This window comes from Cicer arietinum, chromosome 3 (assembly GCF_000331145.2).
Source record: "Cicer arietinum cultivar CDC Frontier isolate Library 1 chromosome 3, Cicar.CDCFrontier_v2.0, whole genome shotgun sequence".
In the NCBI taxonomy this organism is placed as follows: domain Eukaryota; kingdom Viridiplantae; phylum Streptophyta; class Magnoliopsida; order Fabales; family Fabaceae; genus Cicer; species Cicer arietinum.
The window spans coordinates 73,803,830-73,827,027 of NC_021162.2; the positions used below are offsets into that span (position 1 = coordinate 73,803,830).

Sequence of the window (23,198 nt, forward strand, 5' to 3'; positions counted from 1 at the left end):
AACATTTATTAGTTAAATTAAAATATAAAAACAATAATATTTATTATTCTAATGTAATATATACTATTTCAAATATAATTGATAGTACTTTTTTTTTTTTGACAAACTTGATAGTACTTTATAATTTTGATTAAGTATATTATATATATTATATTATATATGTGGCTGATGTTTAATTTTGTAATATGCTTGTGATATAATTTGTCAAAAAATATATTCTTAATATAATGTATATATTTAATTATACGTGTCAAAAATTTGCATTGAAAGATAAGAGAAAAAGAATATTTTGAATTTTTTTTAGTTAAAATAAATATTTAACTTTTTAAATTGTATTTTTAGTCTTTATAAAAAAGAATACAACATTTTAATTTTTATTTCTATTATGAATTTTGTTATAATTTTTTTTTTTAAGAACGAAAACTTGAAGGACGTAGAGAGTAAAAATAGGGTGATCTTTGACTTAAAAAATTCGTACTGAAATAGTTGGGTTCAAATATTTGTCAAACTTAAACCCTACTACTACCCTTGTTCGAACAAAAAAACTACTAGTTCCTCTGTGAATCTTTGAAGTGGAAAAAGACGCACTTAACGAGGGAAAAAAATGGATTCACCGAATGAATCAATGGCGGTGATGGAACAACAACGCTTAACTGAATGGCGTGTGCACCGTGGTCCTTACCTTGGAGACATCTCAGCTCTCTGTTTTCTTCATCTTCCCAATCAATCTCTTCCTCTTCTACTTGCCGGTATTCTTTTCATCTCATCACTTTCAATTTCACTTCAATAATCAATTATTCATTTGTTTTAATCTCCTCAATGCTTCAAAATTCAGGTTTAGGTTCGGAAATTATGTTATACGACTTAGAACTTGGAAAAATTATTAAATCCTTTTCGGTTTTCGAAGGGATTCGCGTCCACGGTATCACTTCTAGTTCTGAACATGTCATTGCTGTGTTTGGAGAAAAAAGAGTTAAACTATTTAGCATCTCATTTGAAAATAATGATTATGAGATGCCACATTTAATGCTGATTCATTTGTTGCCGAAATTTGGTCACTGGGTTTTGGATGTTTGCTTCCTCAAGGTGAATAATGCTCACTCATATTTCGAATTTTAATATTTTTTGAATAATTAATGATACTTTTTTTTTTTTTTTTTATGGATTTTTTGTTGATTTGATTTGTCACCTGGTAGTAGGGATGTTTACCTTGTTCGAATGTGGAGAGCGATTTTCTTGCTATAGGATGTAGTGATAATTCAGTTCAAATATGGGACATTTCCAACTCTAATATGGTTGTAAAGGTTCAATCACCAGGTTGGTTTCAAATTTACTTCAAGGAATTGATTTCATAGTTTTGTATTTTATTTTATACTTAATGAGATACTATTTGTCATTTGATCATAGTACGATGCCTTCTGTACTCAATGCGATTATGGGGTCATGATCTTGAAGTTCTCCGAATTGCCTCCGGTACAATATTTAATGAGGTAAGGAATCTACTGATACTTGATGTTTGTTCCTTGTTGAAGTTCTCTGATTTGCATCTGGTACATTATCTAATGATGCAAGGAATCTACTGATACTTGTTTGTACATTGCTGAGTTTGAAATTGTGTTGACTTTGTCTTGAACATTTTGCTTCAACCTTTCAAGTCTCTCTTTGATAGAATTGACACTTTCCGGGTCATAGCTGTAGAGAGTCGTGGTCTAGATCTCTGACGCAGCTCAAGTATTTCCTTATACTTACCAAATGGAATTTCCTTCCCTCATCCTTTCTGTCCCCTAGAAAAGTTGGCAAATGCTTCCTGACTGATCAAATGTTAACAAATGTGGCATATGGAGAGGCATACAATAAGGAAGAAATCTAGGATCATGCTGTTGATGACTGTCAATCTATGGTTGGAAAGATACAACCATTTCCTTTTTATGCATTCTAAAGTCTCAAATACTGAAGCTTTTACATGAATATCCAAGGTGGAAAGATTAGGTGCGTGTCGTAAGAAGTGCTCATGCTTTGAGTTTGTAGGGTTTTACTTTGTGGAACATCATTCTATTATTTATTCGGGAAGATTTTTCCGTAATAGATTTAGTCTTCCCTATTTTTGTTTCAAATAATGTTTTCCCTAGGGTATTGGTTAGCCCTCCCTTTGTTAATTTTTTCGGATTAATGATATTTTTTAGCATGCTGCAAATTATTGTTGGGTGCAGTGGTGCTAGCATAGCTGGGATGACTACATTCATAGTGATGCTTTTGCATGCTAATTTTTTTTAAGGTGAACCAGGATCACTTGTTAAACCATTAGTAATTTTAGTTCCCTCCTTGCCTCCATCTCTAGTAGCATTTTCACTATCATTTACCTTGATGTTGAGTCTGGAGGCCCAATAACAGATTAATCATCCTCTACCTGCATTCACATTTGTTACTCTAAATCTAGCTTCTGCAGCTCCAGTAAGCTGGTGTTCTCAAAAGTCTCCATAACAATGATTGAACTAAATCCTTATAGTGTTGATAAAATGCTGCTTGATTTCCATAGACTAGTAAAATCACATTGCAGAAACAATGAAGCAGTTCAAGTTAATCACAATTACCATCATGATGGAATCCACCATAATTGCTGCTGTACACACAATGCGACACTGCATTGGTTATTCTTCTTATTTTAGCTCATGAATGAAGGATCAATTTGCTGCACTGTATATTTGTATGCTTAACTGAAACTTATCTTTAATTTCTACGTATAACCATTGTAATTTGTTTTGTAATTATTATACTTGACAGCATCCTTGTAAAAATTTCTTTCTGACCTGTTGTTTAATGTGTCCACCTTCCGATTTTCTTTTAATTACTTTAAAGAGTTTGGTTCGGGCAGATTGTTGTTTGGAAAGTGGCCCCTCAACATGACAAATCTTCAAGAACTCAAGAAGACCATGACCATCAGGGCTCCAATTGCAGCTCACTAAAAGGTAATCTGTATGAGGCTGTTCACATTTGTAAACTTGTTGGACATGAAGGTTCAATCTTCCGAATAACATGGTCGTCTTGTGGCTCTAAACTGGTATCTGTTTCTGATGACCGTAGGTGAGTTAGTTTTTCAAATCCTATTGTATAACTTATTTTTATATTCATTGGAGATAAAAATACATTAATGATTCTTTTTAAAATGCAGCGCACGTGTCTGGTCTCTTCCTATTGGAAAGGAAGATTCACTGTACCATGATCCCATTGCCCTTGTTTTGTTTGGACATAATGCTCGAGTTTGGGACTGCTGTATTTCCGATCATGTAAGCCATTCGTTTCATGCTTACGAGAAACTTAATCTTCAAAAAATATCTTCATTGATATTGTTAAACTTTTAAGTTTGTGTTCGCTATATCATGTGCTCTTCCACCACCCAACAAAAATGGGAAAATCATTATATAGTATTATTTAATTGATTTTTTATGTTTGTTAGAAAACCATATTGATTCTTTTTTAGTTAAAAGCATCTCTATAGATATTTAATGCTAATTGTCTCCCTTATTGGTGCCGCTTTCATCAAGATAAGCGGCTTAGCCACTTCTTTTTTGTTGGATCTCTTGTAATTGTAAACTTTTCCTTTAATTATCACTGACCAATTAAAGCATAACTGTTATAATGTGCAGTAATACTTATAAAGGCGTTCATGTGCGGCTAACTTTAAATCACAGTATCATTTTACTACTAAAATTGTCATTTGTTACTTTTTTCTACTAAGCAGCGAGCTTTTGCTGACATTATCAATTATGTTTACAGGTCTTTATAGTCTTTACAGATAAAAATAAATTTACACATTAATGTATTTTTATTTATTTCAGCACTGTTTCATTAATAATAAATATGTCTTTTGTAATTGGTAAAGTCATTCTTCATAAAATGGTCTTCAATTAAATATTACAAATTTCACAGTATTTAAAATTTCTTGTGGCTAATATAAAATTACTCACAAAACCAACTGTTTTGAATGTATTTGACAACATTAAAATTGTATTTGTACTATATTTAATTTTCTGCTTAATCATCCAATTATATTATTGACTCATGCAATTGAAATATCCTTTTTTTAATAATTTTTCCTGCAGTTTATTGTCACTGTCAGTGAGGATTGTACATGTCGTATATGGGGAATTGATGGTGAACAGCTGCAAGTCATTAGGGAGCACATGTAAGTTCTTAACTTGAATTACTGATTGTCGAGTATTAAAATTCTAAATGTCAATTAATTGAATTTGTGGTTCTGATCGAATAATCATTGGATGTAATTGATTGCCTTTTTTTTCTTTGACATCATTTGAACTGAGTATCTACAAGAAACAACTGCTGGCAATATGTTATCTTGCATCCCTTGGAGTTGTAATAACTAATAACAGTTGTTGATCTTATGTTTACCTCCTTAAAAGACCTGACTCAATAAAGTATCACTTCTTCATTGTTATGGATTTTCCTTGGTTCACTTTAATGCTGTTGTATGGTGTTAAAACAAACCAAGAAATTTCATAACCTGAATGATAAGTTTTCTTAGAAATAGATGTTTGAATTCTATTCTTTCTAAATGATAAAGATGATTAGAAGAATGATTTATTGGTAGTTTAAAACAATGTACTTTTATTTTTGTTTCATATTTTGTAATTCTTGCATGCTACTGCTTCACAAGAGTCATAACATGTGTACTACTCAAGTCGTTTTCCGTTAGGTTTTTTGGCACCAAATTCTTATTTCCATCTCTTTTTAAGATTTTTCACAATCTTACTAGTCAGTGGAGTTTGGGGAATAATGAAATGTGTATTGTTTTCTATGTACAGTGGAAGGGGTATATGGAGATGTTTGTATGACCCAAATTTGTCACTTCTTATAACTGCTGGGTTTGACTCTGCTATCAAGGTGCATCGGCCTCATGCTTGTCTGTCCAGGGGCTTGGCAGAAGAACAATTGTCCCCCGGAAGTACAGAGATGTTTTCCATTTCCATCCCTAATGTGTTGGAACATATTGGATTGACGGACAGGTAGGATTATTAAATTTGACGTGCTCACTTTCGATGCTTTCTAACATTTCAAAATTTAAACTGATTTTGAGATACCATTGTCTATAATCAGCTGTTTTTACCATGTTCCATGTTGACTGGCCTTTTTGCCTCCTTATTTGTTGCAGCAAGAGTGAGTACGTTCGTTGTTTGCGTTTTTCCTCTCAGGATTCTCTTTATGTTGCTACCAATCATGGTTATCTCTACCATGCTAAATTATGTGAGGCTGGAGGGGATCAGTGGAATCAGCTTGTCCAGGTCAGCAACGGGGCACCAATTATCTGTATGGATTTTTTGTCCAAGGACTCATTTGAACTTGGATGTGGTGATGAGGATTGGATTGCCATTGGAGATGGTAAAGGAAATATGACAGTTATAGGAGTTACTAACAATGATTGTACTCCTACAGTTACATTGAGCTTTACTTGGCGAGCTGAAATGGAGAGACAGCTCTTGGGTACTTATTGGTGCAAATCTTTGGGATGTAGGTAATGAAGGACTTTATCCTATCCTTCAATAATAGCATCTAATTATTGACAAGATACTGTGACCTTAAACCATGCACAGATAAGTTATGCAAGTCATTGTACTCTGCCTGATAAATGCCGTGTCCTCACTATCGAAATGTGTCTAATTCATAAAAAATCTCCCATGTTATCCACACCATCATGAAACTTACCATGGAAAAGAAATAGACCTATTGCTTTTGTAGTTCAAGTCATCTCTCTCTATTTGGTTGACTAGCCGTTAAAATCATACTAAGTTAAGCAGAATCATGCAATAGTTTCGTCTTAGCATAAATGGGAGATCATAGTGTTTTCTTCTCTTTTATAATCTACCCCATTCAGTTATTTATCTTAGTCTCTTGTTTTATTTATTTATTTATTATTATTATTTATTTTGCTTTTGTTAGAAGATATCTTATAATATCTTGATATCATCTCCAAGTATCATAGATTGTCTCATAGGAGTAGTTTCTTATCAGAGTATCTTATACCATGTCTTAAATTTAGTTTCCATGTTTCTTAGTTCTTACCATGTTTTGTATCCCTGATAATTAGGATTCGGAGACTTGTATTATTGTAAATAATTGTTATAGTTTAGTCCTTTTGTATCATTAATCATATCAAACCGTAATCATAATTGAAAGTCCTTGATCTTTTTTTACCCACTTGATCTAAATACTATAACTTCAACAACTTTGTTTCAAACTAATGAAATGTATTTTTGCCAATCATATAGGTATGTCTTTACAGCGGACCCTAGAGGAGGATTGAAACTGTGGAGGTTGCCCGACCCTTCACAGTCTAATAGTCAGAGCTCCCCGAGCAGTCACATTGTGTCACTTGCAGCGGAGTTCATATCAAGTTATGGAATGCGGATAATGTGTTTGGATGCATGCACGGGGGAAGAGGTATTCATCTTCTCCCTTTTAACTTTTTTCATCTTTTTGGAGGTGAGTTATGTTCAGTATTGCTTGATGGAATATGACTTTATGCGCAATTAAATACCTTTTTAACAAAAACTGATTTTACGTAAAGGTGGGTGTGGATGTGTGACATTCATTTATTAATTGTGAGGAACAGTAACATTGTTCTAAAACTGCTTTTTCATTGACTTTTAATATGTAATCATAATTCATATAATATAAATATAATAATTGACTTATAATTTAAAAAGGGAATCTCATTTGGAATCTGGATATCAATGTCTTTGCAGGTCCTAGCATGTGGAGATCTACGTGGTAATATGGTTTTGTTTCCTTTGCTAAAGAGTTTGGTGCTGAGCACATCTGTTGGACAAGAGATGAAAATACCCCCAGTAAATCATTTTAAAGGAGTACATGGGATTTCAAGTGTCTCCAGCGTTGTTGTGACTAAACTTGGTTACAATCAAATTGAGATACGCTCAGTATGTTTAACTATTCATCTTTCAATTTGTGATAAGCTTGGTTTCAATCAAATTCAGATTCATAAGCATTTTCCAAACAGTAACATCAAGAGCACAGTTAATTCAACCCCGCAAGTTAAGTTATGAATATGCTCTTCTCTAATTCCAATTGTGATCTTTTATTCATGTTCAGACTGGAGCAGATGGTTGTATATGCTATCTAGAATATGATAAAGAAATGCAGAATTTGCAATTTACGGGGATGAAACAAGTGAAAGAATTGACTTTGATTGAGCATGTCTCTGTTGATAACAACTCGGAAGGTACAACATCCAGAAGCTATGCAGCAGGTTTTGCATCTGTAGATTTTATAGTATGGAACTTAGTCAATGAGAATAAGGTACTTTCACTTTGACTATATACTATTTTTTCTCTTTACTCTGCTTATATATGTACCTGTTGCTGCATACATTTACCAGATATTACAGCTATGATATCAAGTGCTTATGGTATTATCAGGTAGTGAAAATTCCATGTGGTGGCTGGCGCCGTCCTCATTCCTATTTTCTAGGTGATGTACCAGAGATGAAGAACTGTTTTGCCTTTGTTAAGGTCTACTTTTTGCTTTGAACACTTGACACCTGCTCAATAGATCTTGCTGCTCATACTGAAAAAGTTATACTCTTAAAAAATCTTTATCGTGACTACAATTCTCTGTTTGAGATTATTGTGTTTGGCTTGAATAGGAACTCCATAAAATTTTCATGGCTTCAAGGCCTTGCTTTTTTTATTGGTTGAACCTACAAACAGACTGGATTAAGTTTAAATAAATGGATTTCTGACTCCTCTAATGATAACCGTTGAGATTGTGATAAAATACATGCATAGATAACAAATTATGAAGTTGCTAAAATCTCAACTCTTGAATTTTCAGTAACTGGTTATAATTCCAGATGTGGGGGTGCACTTAAGAGGATAAAGTGCAATGATAACCGTTGATTTAAAAAACAATTTAGATTGTGATAAAATACATGCATAGATAACAAATTATGAAGTTGCTAAAATTTCAACTCTTGAATTTTCAATAAATGGTTATAATTCCAGATTTCTTCCTTTAAAGTAAATCCTTCGCTTTAGAGAAATCAAATCCTAAATAAAAAGTCAGTTAACTATGATTGCTTTCTTGATATGTGCACTCTTTAGGTTTTAAAATTTTTCAATCTTAACCATGGCCCATGGGAATCTGAAACGAACAATTTTCCATATACTCATTGTTTACCTCCCTTTATTTTATCGCTACACTTTCAGCATTAAATTTCAACTATAATTTTAACAGTAGCTAATTTTTAACATTTACCAATACCTACCTTTTTATTAGACTCTGAGCCTATTTTGTCCTGGGTTGTTGTTCTTTTGTTACTGCTAATATATTTTTCTGAATATCCCTATTAATGCCAATTTTTACAGGATGAAATGATACATATACATAGACTCTGGATTGATGATAAAGATGCTAAAATATACCCTCTGAGTTTACATATGCAATTTCATGGGAGAGAGATACATTCCTTGTGCTTTATACATGAAGATATGCTTCTTGGAGATAATTATAAGCGTCCATTATTTTCTAATTCAAGTTGGATTGCAACTGGATGCGAAGATGGGACTGTGAGATTGACTTGGTAAAACTGTTATTATCTGCTGTCTATATAACTCGCTTTGAGTACCTCATTAATTCCTAATGCGTCTCTGTTTGTTTTAGGTACTCTCCAGGTATTGAGAATTGGTCCATGTCAAAATTGCTAGGTGAGCATGTTGGAGGATCAGCTGTAAGATCAATTTGTTGCGTCTCAAAACTACACACCATTCCATCAGCTACAACCGATGTACCAGATCGGAGGAGTGAACTAGATGCTGCTGACGAGGATGAAGATAATCCAACCTTACTGATATCAGTGGGTGCAAAGCGTGTCTTAACTTCTTGGCTACTTAAACATAGGAGGCTGAACAACAAAATTGACTACATAACTGATAATCAGCAAAATTCAAAAGAAGTTCACGATCAATTTTTGTCAAGGTTGTCGTCTTCAATGACGTTCCAGTGGCTATCCACTGACATGCCAACCAAATATTCAACTACACACAGATATGCAGATAATAATGTGAGGAAAGTAGCTGCTGTCGCTGAAAATGTTTCTAATATAAAAATTGATGCTGAACCTGGATCACTGATTTCTGAAAGGGAAACAGTGAACTTGGTCAGAGATAAACATGAGGATGACTGGAGATATCTTGCAGTCACTGCTTTTCTTGTTAAATGTGCTGGTTCCAGGTTAGAGGAGATGCCTGATATTTGCTTCTTGATTCTGTATTTGGTTAAACTCAAACTAATCTCACCCCAAAAAACAATCTGAAACTAAGTTCTATTTTGTATACCTTTCAGGATATCTGTCTGTTTTGTTGTTGTTGCTTGTTCAGATGCTACAGTTATGTTACGGGCTTTAATTTTGCCCTTTCGCTTATGGTATTAACAATTATTTCCACCAAATTCTATGATTATTTTGTCTGCTTTCTCAATTCATTACAACTTACACGGTTCTTTGCCTTTTGATGGCAGGTTTGACATTGCATTACTTGTCCCTTCATTGGCACCTGTTTTGGTATTGCAGCATATCATCTTTCCCATACTTAAGCCTTGTAAAGGTTTGTCTGGCACTCCATTTCAGTGATTGGTTGCGATAGTTGTGGACTACCTAATTCCATCCTTTAACATGGATGTAGAAGTTCTGTTGTAGTACTAACAGAATTCTTTTAAAGTTTCTCTCTTCAAAATTCAAGGCAGACATTACCTGTTGCCAATATCACAATTAATGGTGAAAAAACTTGATGTACTCATCAAGAAAGCTTAAATTGAAAGACGAAATTGTCTCAATGTTTTGATTTACTTATCATCCTAGGATTCTTTTAAATTTCAATAGTCCAAGGACTGTACCATAAAAAAAGTTTAGTGCCTCTGTCTCCATCATGGAGAAATTGTCTCCACCTTGTTCCTCACTATATGAAATGAAAGATATTATTATTTGTTAAGATGAATGCCTTGTTCCTTTCTCGTACTTTTTGAAATACGTTCCAGAATAAATTTAGAGGTCCCTCAATTATTTTCTGTTTGTGATCTATTTCCCCACTTTAATGTGTCTGAAATTTCTTTTACAGATAACACCCATGTTGGAAATGCTTACATTGTGATTAGTGGATCTACTGATGGGAGTGTTACATTTTGGGACCTGACTGACAGTGTTGAAGCTTTTATGCAGAGAGTTTCAGTTTGTGATATAGAGAAGCTTTTTGATTGTCAAAAGCGTCCACGCACAGGGAGAGGAAGCCAGGGTGGTAGACGGTGGAGATCGTGGAGATCTTTAGACAATGGCTTATGTAAAAAAGGACAAGATAATGATCTGGTGACTTCAAAAGCCAAAAACAAGACCGAAAACATAAATTATACTGCACATGGGCCCTATTCAATGCCAAATAAATCTGAAGACAGCAATATTGTTTGTTTTCAGGCCATGCATACAGCTTCCCCTGAGTTAGAAATTAGGAATGATAATTCGTCGATGGAAATATGTGAAATACAGCCTCTACGCCTTTTGAAGAATGTTCACCAATCTGGTGTCAACTGTCTCCATGTTTCAGAGATAAATGGTGGGCAAAATAATGATAATTGTCATCTGTACAGCATAATTAGTGGGGGTGATGATCAATCACTTCATCATCTTGTGGTTGAGTTATCACCTAAAACAATAAATCTTGGTGATGGGATTTTAACCCCAGATATAACAACACATTTGGTCCCTGAACCTGAATATGCAAAGGACGACAACTTTCAAAATCAGAGTAGAACCTACAAGATCAGATTCTTAAATTCCCAAAAGTTTCCTTCGGCCCACAGCTCTTCAGTGAAAGGTAAATCCGCATAATTAAACTTCTTTATCTATCTACATGTTTCCCCTGTTTATAAAGAATAATAGCATGTATGACAGACTTTCTCTTGTCTGACACAATACTTTGTTGGCTTTCCCACTAATTTTTTCATATACTTTATCTAGCAATTTGTCCCTCCTAGAATCTTAAACCTATTATTCCATATAGAATTCTTTGTTAAAGAGAAAACTTGTCTGTTGCAAATTTCCAGAGATTTGCATCTACTTTTCTTCTGCTAAATGGTAAAATATTCATGGTAGTTGCGAATCATATCCATTTGAACCACTTTATCAAATTGAAGCTAGTATATGAATGTCAGAACTTTTAGTATATTTTTTAAATGAAATTTGGTCACTGATGCCCTTTATTTTATGAAGGTGTCTGGACCGACGGATCTTGGGTGTTTTCGACTGGACTTGATCAGCGGGTCAGATGCTGGTATCTTCACCAAAGTAAACTAATTGAACGAGCACACCTAATAGTTAGTGTTCCGGAGCCAGAAGCGTTATCTGCTAGGGCTTGTAGCAGGTGATTGTTTTATGAGAGAATGACCAGGTTGGGTGATATATCATATGTTCTTTCTCTTAACTCTTGCTTGTGCCTTATGCAGGAACCATTATCAGATTGCTGTTGCTGGAAGAGGGATGCAAATAGTGGACTTCTCCGCATGCTAACACAAATTATGACTGCTGTGAGGATTAAGTGATTAATGTTATTTTATTCTATTTTTTCATCAGAATAATTAATGGAAGTTCAGTTTTTTCTGCCTCGTTCAGATGTATCTATTTCTAATCCTGCTGATATTCACTAGGATTGGCAAAAGGGTCTGTGGTTGATCCATTCCCCTGAAAATTGTATTGGTATTAGTTTAGCTGTTCATCATGTACATCTATGATGTTGGGAATATGCAATGTGCAATTCGATTTGATATACATCTGTTACTGGTATAAATTATTATAGAATATTAGAAATTAAAATTGCACAATTGCCATACTTGAAAAAACAATAGTGAAATAAGTAAACAACATTTGATCTTCTACTTTCCATCAATAATATTGGCTAATAGTGAAAGTGACATGGCATTTTACATGGAGTTCGGTTGTGCGATTGTGCCAAAACTTCATGAAGTAAATTAGCCCATGGAGAAAGTTTACAATAGACATGAGTAGCAAATGTTTGTTTTTGTTGTTGATAAGTGGCGGCAAATTATGCTTTGCTTGTCATAGCATGGCAAGCTGTCCTAACCTGTCTTCTACTGTCAGAAGTTATATAACAATACAATACATTATACTATGAGATAAATGCACGTTTTCTCATTTATGGTGTTTAGATCCAAAATAGGATATATCTCTTCTTTCAGATTCAGCCTATGCATTAAAAACTTGCAACTGCTTCATAATCAGCTTGTCATATGCGAGTGAGGCAAGGATCTAAATTACAAATTACAGCTGGTGCAGTGTGCAATTAAGGAGATGTGGATGCACAACGAGGTTGGGACTTGGGAGTTGGGTCTCTTATCTCCACACAAATTGTAATGTTCACATTGTTAGGTGTTTTTAGGTTTCGTTAGTATAAAACATTTTTCATTTATTATATAAGTGGTAATGTATAAAGAAGTACATTTACATTCTCTCAAATAGAAGACTCTATACTTGATCCAAATATTAGGATTTCACTTTCGTTGTTCGATCAAGTTGAATTAAACTCTGATATCATTTGGTAGGAGTCACGAGGAAACACCAAGAGTAAGAATAAGTTAATTATCTATAGCTACAATTGAGTTTAACATCAAATTTTTATCAAAATTTTAAGACATTAGATCTATGAGAAACATCTCATATATTTTAACATTAAGTTCATTTATAATCATTGTGAAACTATCGATCACACTTGAATACCAATATATATTATTTAGCCTATAATGTTTTTTGTCTTTCTAAAATTGCCTAAAATGCTATTTGAAATAATATATATATATATAATTATGTGTTGGAAAAAATCAAATGATCCAATTCCATTCAAATTGAATTTGATCGAATCAAATTTTTTATTAAAGTAATCCAAACCGAACTGAATTGCATGCTATTTTAATCTTTGAATCAAATAACTTAAAACTGATCCAGCTGAAGTGCACACCCCTAATATTGATAAAGCTCTTGCTTAAATATGAGCTTTAGGCCAAGGCTGACTCCACCCTCCCTTTCTTATTGTTTTTTATAACATACTTTTAATTTATTATTTAATTTTAGTTTTAGTAAAAATTTAAATGTGTGTATAACTAAAATCTTAACTATGATTGTCACAACAATTTAATATTTAAATTTTTTTTAGATATTACTTTCTCTATACAATAATGATATTTATTTTATATATTAAAAAAGACCACAAATAAAAGAAAGAAATAGTAATTTTAATAAATTATTTTATTGAATATTAAGATATTTATCAATATCGAACATACAAAATAAAATATTATAACTTAAGGAATGATATAAATATTATTAATTAGAAGATACAATTGAAAAACAATCAATAATATTTTAAAAATTTAAAATGACATTTATTTTAAAATATATTTTTTTACAAAATATAATACTTATTGTCTCTGGTTGAGAATGAACAAACTACTTTATGCCGTCCAACAAATTTTCATAGAGAATATTCACTATCAAATTGTGGTAATATTTTGTACCAATAAAAGGTAAAAGATAAAGAGAGTTAAAAGACATAATTAGTGCTATAATGAGTAAGATAGCTATTAACAGAAGGTGAGTTACTAGTACAGTGCATAAAAAAATAGGAATATTTCTTCTTTTTTCTCAATTTTTAACTGATCTTGTGACATTAAAAAAAGAACGAACAAACACAACCCATAACGAAAGTACGAAACACGCATGCGGTGCTCTATCTCTTTCTCATTACTTAATTTAATTTAATTTTTTGCTTTTGGGTAAGGGCAATCACTGTACATGGTATCGTTCCGTTTCATGAAAGAAAGGAATATCATGTTCAACTAAATATCAGAACGGCCTCATTAATGCTCCAAAAGCAAATAAAAACATCAGTTTTTATTAATTCAATTTTTCATTTATTATAGTAGTCATTTTTTAATTAAAATATTAAGATGGTTTTAAATTTCTTGACTGGTAATTTTATTTTAATTTTATATTTTAATATTAAGTGTCATTTTAATATGAACAATGAAAAAAAACTAACGGTTAACCATTGAAAATAACCTAGTACATGTTAAATTTTTGGCAAAGACACGCATTATAGGCTATAGTTTCTATAAAAATCATGGTCTCACTATAATTTTGCCAAATCTACCATGTAAACATACCTCTAGTATGACATATTAGTTTGTTTATTTTATTGTTTTTAGTGAAAGTTAACAGTTACAAATGTGAGGGGTTAAAACTTATAAAAGTTAAAGGTTAGTATTTTCTTCTCTACCAAAATGGAAGTTAGCTTCGCCTTTAGAATTGCAAATCCTTAAAGAAGTTAACGTTGGATTAAAGTGGAGGTTGATGATACTATTGAAAAAATTGTCAAAGGTTAATCACTACTAATAAATCTATTAAAAATTAAAAGCATAAAGCATTGAAGCAAACAAAAGAAAGTGGAGAACTGTGGGAGCATTTTTTTGGGGTCACTACAACAAGAATTGTAATATAGACTGAATCCGATATTCAATACACTTATATCTCTTATTTCTAATACATTTAAATAAATTATTTTATTTTTACTATTATATATAAAAAATTAATTTTTCTTTTTTTTTCACTCGCACATTTAAAACTTTAGTAAAAATTATTAGAATATTTTTAAATTTTTAAAAATTTGGTTGATTATAAAATTTTTGAAATATAAAATGAGTTTACTTTTAAAAATTTAAATTAATTTGTAATTTTTAAAATACAATTTATTGTATTTATAAAATATTTTTGAAACTTTTGCCTTTAATAAAAGTTTTGAAACTTTCAAAGTTTTAAAATATGGATTTTTTTTCGAAAGTTTCGAAATCCAAATTTTCGAAATCATAATTTTACATTTGGAAGTTTTGAAAAAATATGAAAGTTTTCAAATTTTACTCAAATTTTTGAAATGTAAATTTTGTTATAAAATAGTTACATTATTATTTTTTTTGAATTTCTTATTTCAAAAATTTCCTATTTCTATTTTAGAATTTACTATTTCAAAAATTTTAATTAGTTTTATTATTTCTAGAATCTTTTATTAAAAAAATTTTGATTTTTTTTTTTGAAAAACTAGAAATTATGTTTTTAATGTTTTAAACTAATAACAAAAAATGGAAATGTTGAATTAATTTTAAATTTTCGAAGCTACCTTTAACAAAAGTTTCAGAACTTTCAAAAATTCAAAACATATTTTTTTTGAAAGTTTCGAAAATCAAAATTTCAAAACATAATCTTACATTTCAAAAACATAAAAGTTTTGAATGTTTCAAAAATTTAGAATTTTATTCAAATTTTTTAAATGTAAATTTTGTTTCAAAATAAGGACATTATTTTTTTTTTTAAATTTCCAATTCTTGAATTTCTTATTTTTATATATAGTAAAAGAGTTAAAATAATGTTTTTAAATGTATTGAGAGGGTGAAAGGTATAAGTGGGGGGTGACAGGTAGAACTCTTTATTTTACTTGTAGCTCAATCAACTATTCTAATCGGTCTAATACATACCAATTCGATCCGAGGCTCAAGGGCATGAAAGACTTTTGAATTAGCCAAATTCACCACAAAGCAAATGGAATCCAAAGTTGACATAGCACGATAACTCACTTGTACCTCCGTTTCTAACTACATGATGGCTATAAGATAAATTCGGAGTTAGCGAACCATGGTAGCTCACATGTACCTTGATTTTATTTCAGTGATTTAATTTATTACAAACTTTCTATCTATGACAACCATAAGGACTATCATACAAAAAAAAGAACATCAGATACATAAAAAGATAAATTGATTTATAACCTTAATTATGTATTTCTCTTGGACAAAATATAGTTTGATCGTCAGAGCATACACATGTACAACCCCCAAGAGAATATGAAATCAATGTTGCCGTTCTCACTATCATCAAAACAACTGCATTTCCATCACCGAGCCAAAAATCCAACTTCATTTCGGATCAAATTGTACAAAGCATTACAACTCACAAGGATCTACTATTAGGTCGTGCATTCAACCCAATAACATATTACCCTCAATTGGCGATGGTCCTATATTTTTTTTTATACAATATAACAAAATGGGGGCGAATATATATTTTTGTGTTGAATATGTGTTTAGTTCATATAAACTTATGACATTTCAAATTTAATTCCTAAAAAAAATTATTCATTCTTAATCTCTATTTTGATTCTCAAAGACTAAAAATATTACTTTTTCTAAAAAAAAACTTTTCAAATTTTTTATAATATTGCATATTTTAATTCTCTAAAATAAAATTATTCAATTTTTTTTGGCAGAGTCAATGTTTAATATTTAGTGGGACAAAAATAAAATTATATATTCAATAATTTGTAATTAAAAAAAAAAACACAATTAAGTTAGTGGGAGCTTCCCCAATTTGTTATGCTTTAGATCCGTCTAGGAGTGTATATATGTCCTTTTAACTCTGCTTTTTTTAAGTTAATTTTTTATTTGCTTTTTCTTCACCTTTCTTGTGCTTAATTATTTTGGGAAAAAACGGATTACGGGAAGCGCACTTGACTGGCTATGACTCATACACTACTAATGTGTTAGGTTGGCTTAGTTATATTATCATTTAATTATGATTAATTAATTACTCTTTTTTTTCTTCTTGAGTTACTCACTTTTTTTTATTCACCAACCAAAGTTACTTGCTTGTTTTAAAAAACATTGGGGACCGAAAAATTATTATTAATGACGTGAGTCTAATGGTAGTATATAACGTTAATTTTTTTTACCATACCTCGAGGACAATTAATTACTTAGTACTTTAATCATCATTACAAACAAAAAAATCGTTAAACTAATTAATGTTGATATATTTAAGCTAAAGTATATTTAAATAGAATAGTTAAATTTAATGTTGAAACAGTTTAACATATCATTCATTTAATTTAAATTATTTAAATAGATAGTTAAATATTTGATATTAAAATACATAAAATTATTTATATAAATCTAAAAATTTAATTACATTTATCTAACTTTTTAATAATGGTGAAAGTAATTTTTTCTATTATAGTTAAGGGAGGAATTGTTACTTTTTTTTTTGCTCATCTAGCTATTTTGTTTGGTTGGTCACCACTCACCTACCAACCTCCTACTTACCACCTTTCAAATGACAATCATGCATCAACATATACGATGTTTCCACTTGCAATAATATATACGTGCCAATTAATATTTAACTTAGTTTTACTTTGATTTTATTATCCGTCGTCATTCATAGTATATGTTTGACTATAATTTTTTTATTTAAATTTAATTATAATTTTAGTTCTATTTTTTTTATTGATTTATAAAATTTATTTATTTATTTATTTTAATATGAATAATTTTGATTTAATTCTTATATTTTTAAATTAAAAATAATAATTTGACATATTTTAATAATACAACAACAATTTTATGATATAGAATAATTAAATTTATTAATTTTTTTGTAAATAATTAATTAAATTAAAAAATTAAAAATTAATTTTTATGAAATTTTATTAAAATTTCATAATTTAACCGTCATCATGTTATATTATTTAATATCATATTTTTAAATAAAAAAAACCAATTTTATAAATTTATAAACATAAAATGCCTTAAACTACGATTAATTTTTTTATTTAACATATATAAATATCCATCAACTTGTTCATCCCTGGCTAGCTGCTTGAGCGCAAGTTAAAACTATATCATTTGATTTTGGTCAACATCATGCTTAAACAATTACTACGTGATTCATTTGAAAGGTTTGTCTTTTTTATTAAAATAAATATATAAAAATGAAAGTGGCAGCTGCTATAGCATCCCAACTAACCCCAGATTTGGTGATCAATATGTAAAGGATCCTTTATTGACTAAAAAACAAGTTTAATGCAAAATGAATTTGAAGTAATATATAATAATATTCGACGTGCTAATTGCTACGCTATCGTGCCATTTAGGTTACAGAGAGAGTACAACATAACGTCAGGTCACACTACTCACCAATAGACTATTGCCACATTTAAAATATATTAATAATATTGTCATTATACATTTCTTTATTAATTCTTTGGTCTTCCTAAAAACAACCAAGTTGAATGGACTGTTATCTATTAAATATTTATGTACTGTCAAAAAATATTAAATATTTAAGTTAAATTAATGCATTATATACAACAAGAGGCAAACCGTTCAATAGGACAAACTTAATCAGTAAACGGTGAATATCGATGGTGCCACTGCCTTGTCTTATAGTTACAGTACTTCCTCATACATTTTTAACTGAACTTTAATTTAATTAACAAAAATTAAAAGTGGTAATTTTTATGGTACATAAAGAAAATAAATCTTTATTATGCAAAAAAAAATTCTATAATTTAATCAATGAATTCAACCATATTTTACTTGATTAATTGGTGAAATATATGATCTAATAATAAAATTAAATTTATAAATGGTACAACATTTGCTTTGCTTTATAGCCTTTAAAAGTCCTAGTTAACCCCAAAGAGTGAAATAAATGTCTTTTAATTTAAATTTTTTGAAAAGGTATATAACTGTTCATTGTTAGGAAATGGTATAGCAAATATTTATTATTTTATTTGATTGCACATATTCCAAATCAGATTCAAATTGAGATTGACAATTTGTTGCAGTTGTCATTATAATTTTACACATATTTAAATTTCTATGTGCTATATTTCAGAATTTAACCGTGATGTATCACAATTAATCAACACATTAAACATATAAATAATTTTTCTTTTCATTTTTCTATTTAATGTATTGTTAAATTGTGATTAGTTCTTAGTTAAGTGACTTTGATATGTAAAGATTTATGATGGTCAGTTTTCAACACTTTACATTTAAGAGTGTGAATCTATTATTTAATAAAAAAGGTAATTAGCTGTGTATTAAATAGTGTATAATTTTTAATCTTTATTGTAAGTTAACTTTGTAACTACAATTTAAAAAGAATTTAATGACCATAAATAATTTTATATTGATAACAAATATCAGTAATTAATGAAATAACAAAATCAATTATCTTAAAAATAAAAATAAAACTTGGAACACGGAGGGAGAGGTGGTGAAGGAAAACGGAATCTACACCGACACGCGCTCTCTCCGTTAAACAAACCAGATCTCGTGGTAACCGGTAAGGGTTGGTAATGACCGGCAGTATCCGTTATTAGATTAAATCCCCTCATTTTTTAGACTCACCAACCCCTTGATTTGAGCGTCAAATCTAACGGCATACCGAAGGGTCCGGTAACACGTAATTTAGTTGGCATTGTTTAGTATAAAAAGGAAGATAGAGTCGTTGAACAAACATCCGTCATTTGATTTTCATTTCACAACGTAGTCTGGTCTAGCGAGTGTCGTTTCATTTCATTTCTACTTGCACCCCCTCACTCGCTCCAGGTTCATCACTCTTTACTTCGTTACTTGTACCATTTTTTATGTTATGTTCCTTCTTATTACCGTTTAATTATTGTTGTATTCTCTTAAATTAACCGTAACGGTTGTAGATCTGAATTTTGTTTATGGTTCAGTTTGTTGTATGATTCTAACTGTTGCTGTTTGTATTGTTTATGATGAAGTAATTGTGTTACTGTTTAGAATTTGAATTAACCAATCCTGAACATGTTCATTTCGGTTTTTTGTCTTTGTGTCATAGATCTGAAGTTTTTAGGGAATAATAATATGTTATAACCGTTTCTCTCTACATAGATCTAGTTTTCTAGCTGCTAATATTATGGTTTAGTTTATGACTCTTCGATTAAAGTAAGTTTATGGATTCTCACTTATAAAAATGTCTATTATTAATAAACGGTTAAGAAGTTTATCTAAACCGTCTCGTTTTTTCAGTTTACACGTGATTTAAATAAACCAAGTATTTTGGCTCAAGTGTATAATAAACTTGAGTTGAGTTCGGAAGTATCGACTTCAAACCCTTTTTTTTTTTATAATCCAATCCCAAGGATGATGGAGAGGATTTTGAAATTGAAACTAATATCTATTAGGCATATATTGTGCTTTCATGCTTAATGAAATCCAATATTCTGTCGAACTTTATATCTTGGTGGTTAGGGAATCTTGATATGCTATCCACTTGTCTGCAATTTTTTATCAGGACAATTTTTTTTGAATTATTTTAATCTTTTATGGCATGGCTTTATTCCTTTTGTAATCTGATCTCGAATATCAGTTATCTTCCATTGTTACGCAGAGAAAATTTGTTTTTTCCCCCTTACCATCAGTTATAAAGTTGTTGTGTTTTGTAACACTGAACATATAGTTTGCTGTTTTGTGTAGCTTGAAAAATGGCGGAAACCTTTCTATTCACTTCCGAATCAGTAAACGAGGGCCACCCTGACAAGTTGTGCGACCAGATCTCCGATGCAGTGCTTGATGCCTGTCTTGAACAGGATCCTGACAGCAAGGTTGCCTGTGAAACATGCACCAAGACAAACATGGTCATGGTCTTTGGAGAGATAACAACCAAAGCCAATGTAGACTATGAGAAGATTGTCCGTGACACATGCCGCACCATTGGATTCATCTCTGATGATGTTGGTCTTGATGCTGACAAGTGCAAAGTCTTGGTCAACATCGAGCAACAGAGTCCTGATATCGCTCAGGGTGTTCACGGACACTTTACCAAGCGTCCGGAGGAAGTTGGTGCTGGTGACCAAGGTCACATGTTTGGCTATGCCACTGATGAAACACCTGAACTCATGCCTCTCAGTCACGTCCTTGCAACCAAGCTCGGTGCTTGTCTTACCGAGGTTAGGAAGAATGGTACCTGTGCCTGGCTTAGACCAGATGGCAAGACACAAGTAACTGTTGAGTACTACAATGAAGATGGTGCTATGGTTCCAGTTCGTGTCCACACTGTCCTCATTTCCACACAACACGATGAGACTGTCAGCAATGACCAGATTGCAGCTGATCTTAAGGAGCACGTTATCAAGCCTGTTATTCCAGAGAAGTACTTGGATGAGAAGACTATCTTTCACCTTAACCCTTCTGGCCGATTTGTCATTGGAGGTCCCCATGGTGATGCCGGTCTGACCGGAAGAAAGATTATCATTGACACTTATGGTGGATGGGGTGCTCACGGTGGAGGTGCCTTTTCAGGGAAGGACCCAACTAAGGTTGACAGAAGTGGTGCCTATGTTGTAAGGCAGGCAGCCAAGAGTATTGTGGCTAACGGTCTTGCTCGCAGATGCATTGTTCAAGTTTCTTACGCTATCGGTGTGCCTGAACCTTTGTCGGTCTTTGTTGACAGTTATGGAACTGGAAAGATTCCTGATAAGGAGATTCTTCAAATTGTGAAGGAGAATTTTGACTTTAGACCTGGAATGATCACCATTAACTTGGACCTAAAGAGGGGTGGACATAGGTTTCTTAAGACAGCTGCCTATGGACACTTTGGAAGGGATGACCCTGACTTTACCTGGGAAGTTGTGAAGCCACTCAAGTGGGAGAAGCCTCAAGCTTAAGAGTTCTTATGGATTTTATATTCAATGGTTGTCTTACTAGGTGTGGATGAATAATTTGCGTGTTTAGTTAATTGTTGTTCCATTCATAGGTCTAATATGCTCATCATGCCTAAAACTACTTTTATTATTTTTCTCCATTTTACTTACAATTTATTTTTTGTTATGGAATGTTACCATGTTGGTGCAATGAAAGTTTTTTTTTTCACAGAATTTTAGTTCCAATTTACTGCAAGAGGACACAAAGGCGTAAACCGTGTCAAAAAATAGTTTATTTTTTTGCAAAAGCAAAGATAAACTTTCATTTAATATAATTTCCCCCAAGCACATGATATGCATGATTGGGACATAGCAAAGGATATCACCCAATCTACAGCATACAATGTTTTCGGTTGCAGTCCATTAAATGCCTCAGACCCGACAGAAACATAAATGTAATGAACCCAATTTTTTTTATCAATGCTCTACGGCTTCACCGACTTGAGTTTCATAAGATTGAAATCATAGAAAAATCCAATTGTCACAGATAGAGCATGTTCCCACCACCCAACTATTTGCTTCTTCGCCTGTCTAGTAACATATTATGCCGACTCCACACACTTCAACTATTTTAGCTCCATTCCCTTTACAGCTAAGAATCCGTTTGCCAATCACAACTCCAAGACATCACCTTGTAATAGTATAAACTAAGCATTCCCTTGGGTTCCCCAACCACTATGGAAGTTAATTGGTGAACGCTTTTGATTTACTCCGAAGCCTCCTGTTAGCCAAAAACTTTGTTTACTCGGGGACTTTTTCAACCAACTCCCAAACACGTCAAATTATATGAGGTTGTCCTCCCTCCACCAAGTATATTCAACAAAACAGTTCAAATTCACTGCAACTTCGTTGGAAATAATAGTCGAGTCTTTTGACACTAAACCATTTAAAAAGATCATACATTAGTCTACAAATATGGACAACAAAATAGTGAGAAATCATTTTGAAATCTCCACATCCTAGAGAGTATCTTGCTAATAATGTGCTAAAAATTATAAGTGGTATTTTGTTAACAACATTTATAGTTTACATTAGCCACTAAAGGTCTGTATAAGAGAGTTTGCAAAGAGAGAAACAAGAGAGAGAGAAAGAGAAGAGAAAAAGACAACTTCTTCTATTTGGTTGAGCATAGAAAGAGAGGAGAGTGATAAAAAAAATGGTGAGTCTCACCTACTTTTTATTTCACTTCATGATTGAGAAGAAAGTAGGAGAAATGCATGTTTTTTCTCAATCTTTCATTTTTTCCCTCTTTTTTGTGATAATATTTTTTTTTATATATACACAACACTCATAAATTATTATAACATATTAAAAAAAAAGTTTATAATTAACTTAAATAATGTAAATAAATTATTGAAATAATTAATTTAATAGAATTTATATAAAAATTAAATTAAATTAAATTAAATTAAATTTGATGGTAATTTTTAATTAAAGAATCTTTTGGTACTTTCAAAATTAATCAACTTTTCTCTCTCTTCTATTTCTTATCTCTTTCTCTTATTCTAAACAATTGGTCAAATGAGCTATATTTTTCACTTATTTCTCTCT

The 23,198-nt window shown here is 31.5% G+C and overlaps 2 protein-coding genes across 4 annotated transcripts; both read left to right on the plus strand.

The window, feature by feature from the left end:
• Positions 1 to 446: 446 nt before the first annotated feature.
• LOC101511417 (uncharacterized) lies at positions 447 to 11,842 on the plus strand. 3 transcript variants are annotated; one of them, XM_004494402.4, is made up of 20 exons: positions 447 to 749; positions 836 to 1,086; positions 1,200 to 1,317; positions 1,408 to 1,490; positions 2,873 to 3,081; positions 3,170 to 3,284; positions 4,101 to 4,183; positions 4,821 to 5,021; positions 5,168 to 5,527; positions 6,282 to 6,453; positions 6,759 to 6,950; positions 7,123 to 7,329; positions 7,449 to 7,541; positions 8,397 to 8,611; positions 8,692 to 9,261; positions 9,373 to 9,453; positions 9,547 to 9,632; positions 10,143 to 10,892; positions 11,288 to 11,438; positions 11,521 to 11,842. In XM_004494402.4, the coding sequence occupies exons 1-20, from the start codon at positions 605 to 607 to the stop codon at positions 11,582 to 11,584; spliced, it is 4,146 nt and encodes a 1,381-aa protein (XP_004494459.1). In that variant the 5' UTR covers positions 447 to 604; the 3' UTR covers positions 11,585 to 11,842. The 3 variants fall into 3 exon arrangements, with proteins under 3 accessions (XP_004494459.1, XP_027188627.1, XP_012569708.1); XM_027332826.2 differs by lacking the exon at positions 447 to 749 and having other exon boundaries at positions 946 to 1,086; positions 1,197 to 1,317; XM_012714254.3 differs by lacking the exons at positions 447 to 749; positions 836 to 1,086 and having other exon boundaries at positions 2,857 to 3,081.
• Positions 11,843 to 19,368: 7,526 nt separating this feature from the next.
• Positions 19,369 to 21,821, plus strand: LOC101511749 (S-adenosylmethionine synthase). The gene is made up of 2 exons (XM_004494403.4): positions 19,369 to 19,527; positions 20,422 to 21,821. The coding sequence occupies exon 2, from the start codon at positions 20,430 to 20,432 to the stop codon at positions 21,609 to 21,611; it is 1,182 nt and encodes a 393-aa protein (XP_004494460.1). The 5' UTR covers positions 19,369 to 19,527; positions 20,422 to 20,429; the 3' UTR covers positions 21,612 to 21,821.
• The last annotated feature ends 1,377 nt before the right edge of the window (positions 21,822 to 23,198 follow it).

Coding starts and splice junctions, on each gene's coding strand:
- LOC101511749 (XM_004494403.4), top strand. CDS start 20,430: ATGGCGGAAACCTTTCTATTCACTTCCGAATCAGTAAACGAGGGCCAC.
- LOC101511417 (XM_004494402.4), top strand. CDS start 605: ATGGATTCACCGAATGAATCAATGGCGGTGATGGAACAACAACGCTTA. Junction 7,330..7,448: donor ACTTAGTCAATGAGAATAAG/GTACTTTCACTT, acceptor TGGTATTATCAG/GTAGTGAAAATTCCATGTGG. Junction 9,633..10,142: donor CATACTTAAGCCTTGTAAAG/GTTTGTCTGGCA, acceptor TTTCTTTTACAG/ATAACACCCATGTTGGAAAT.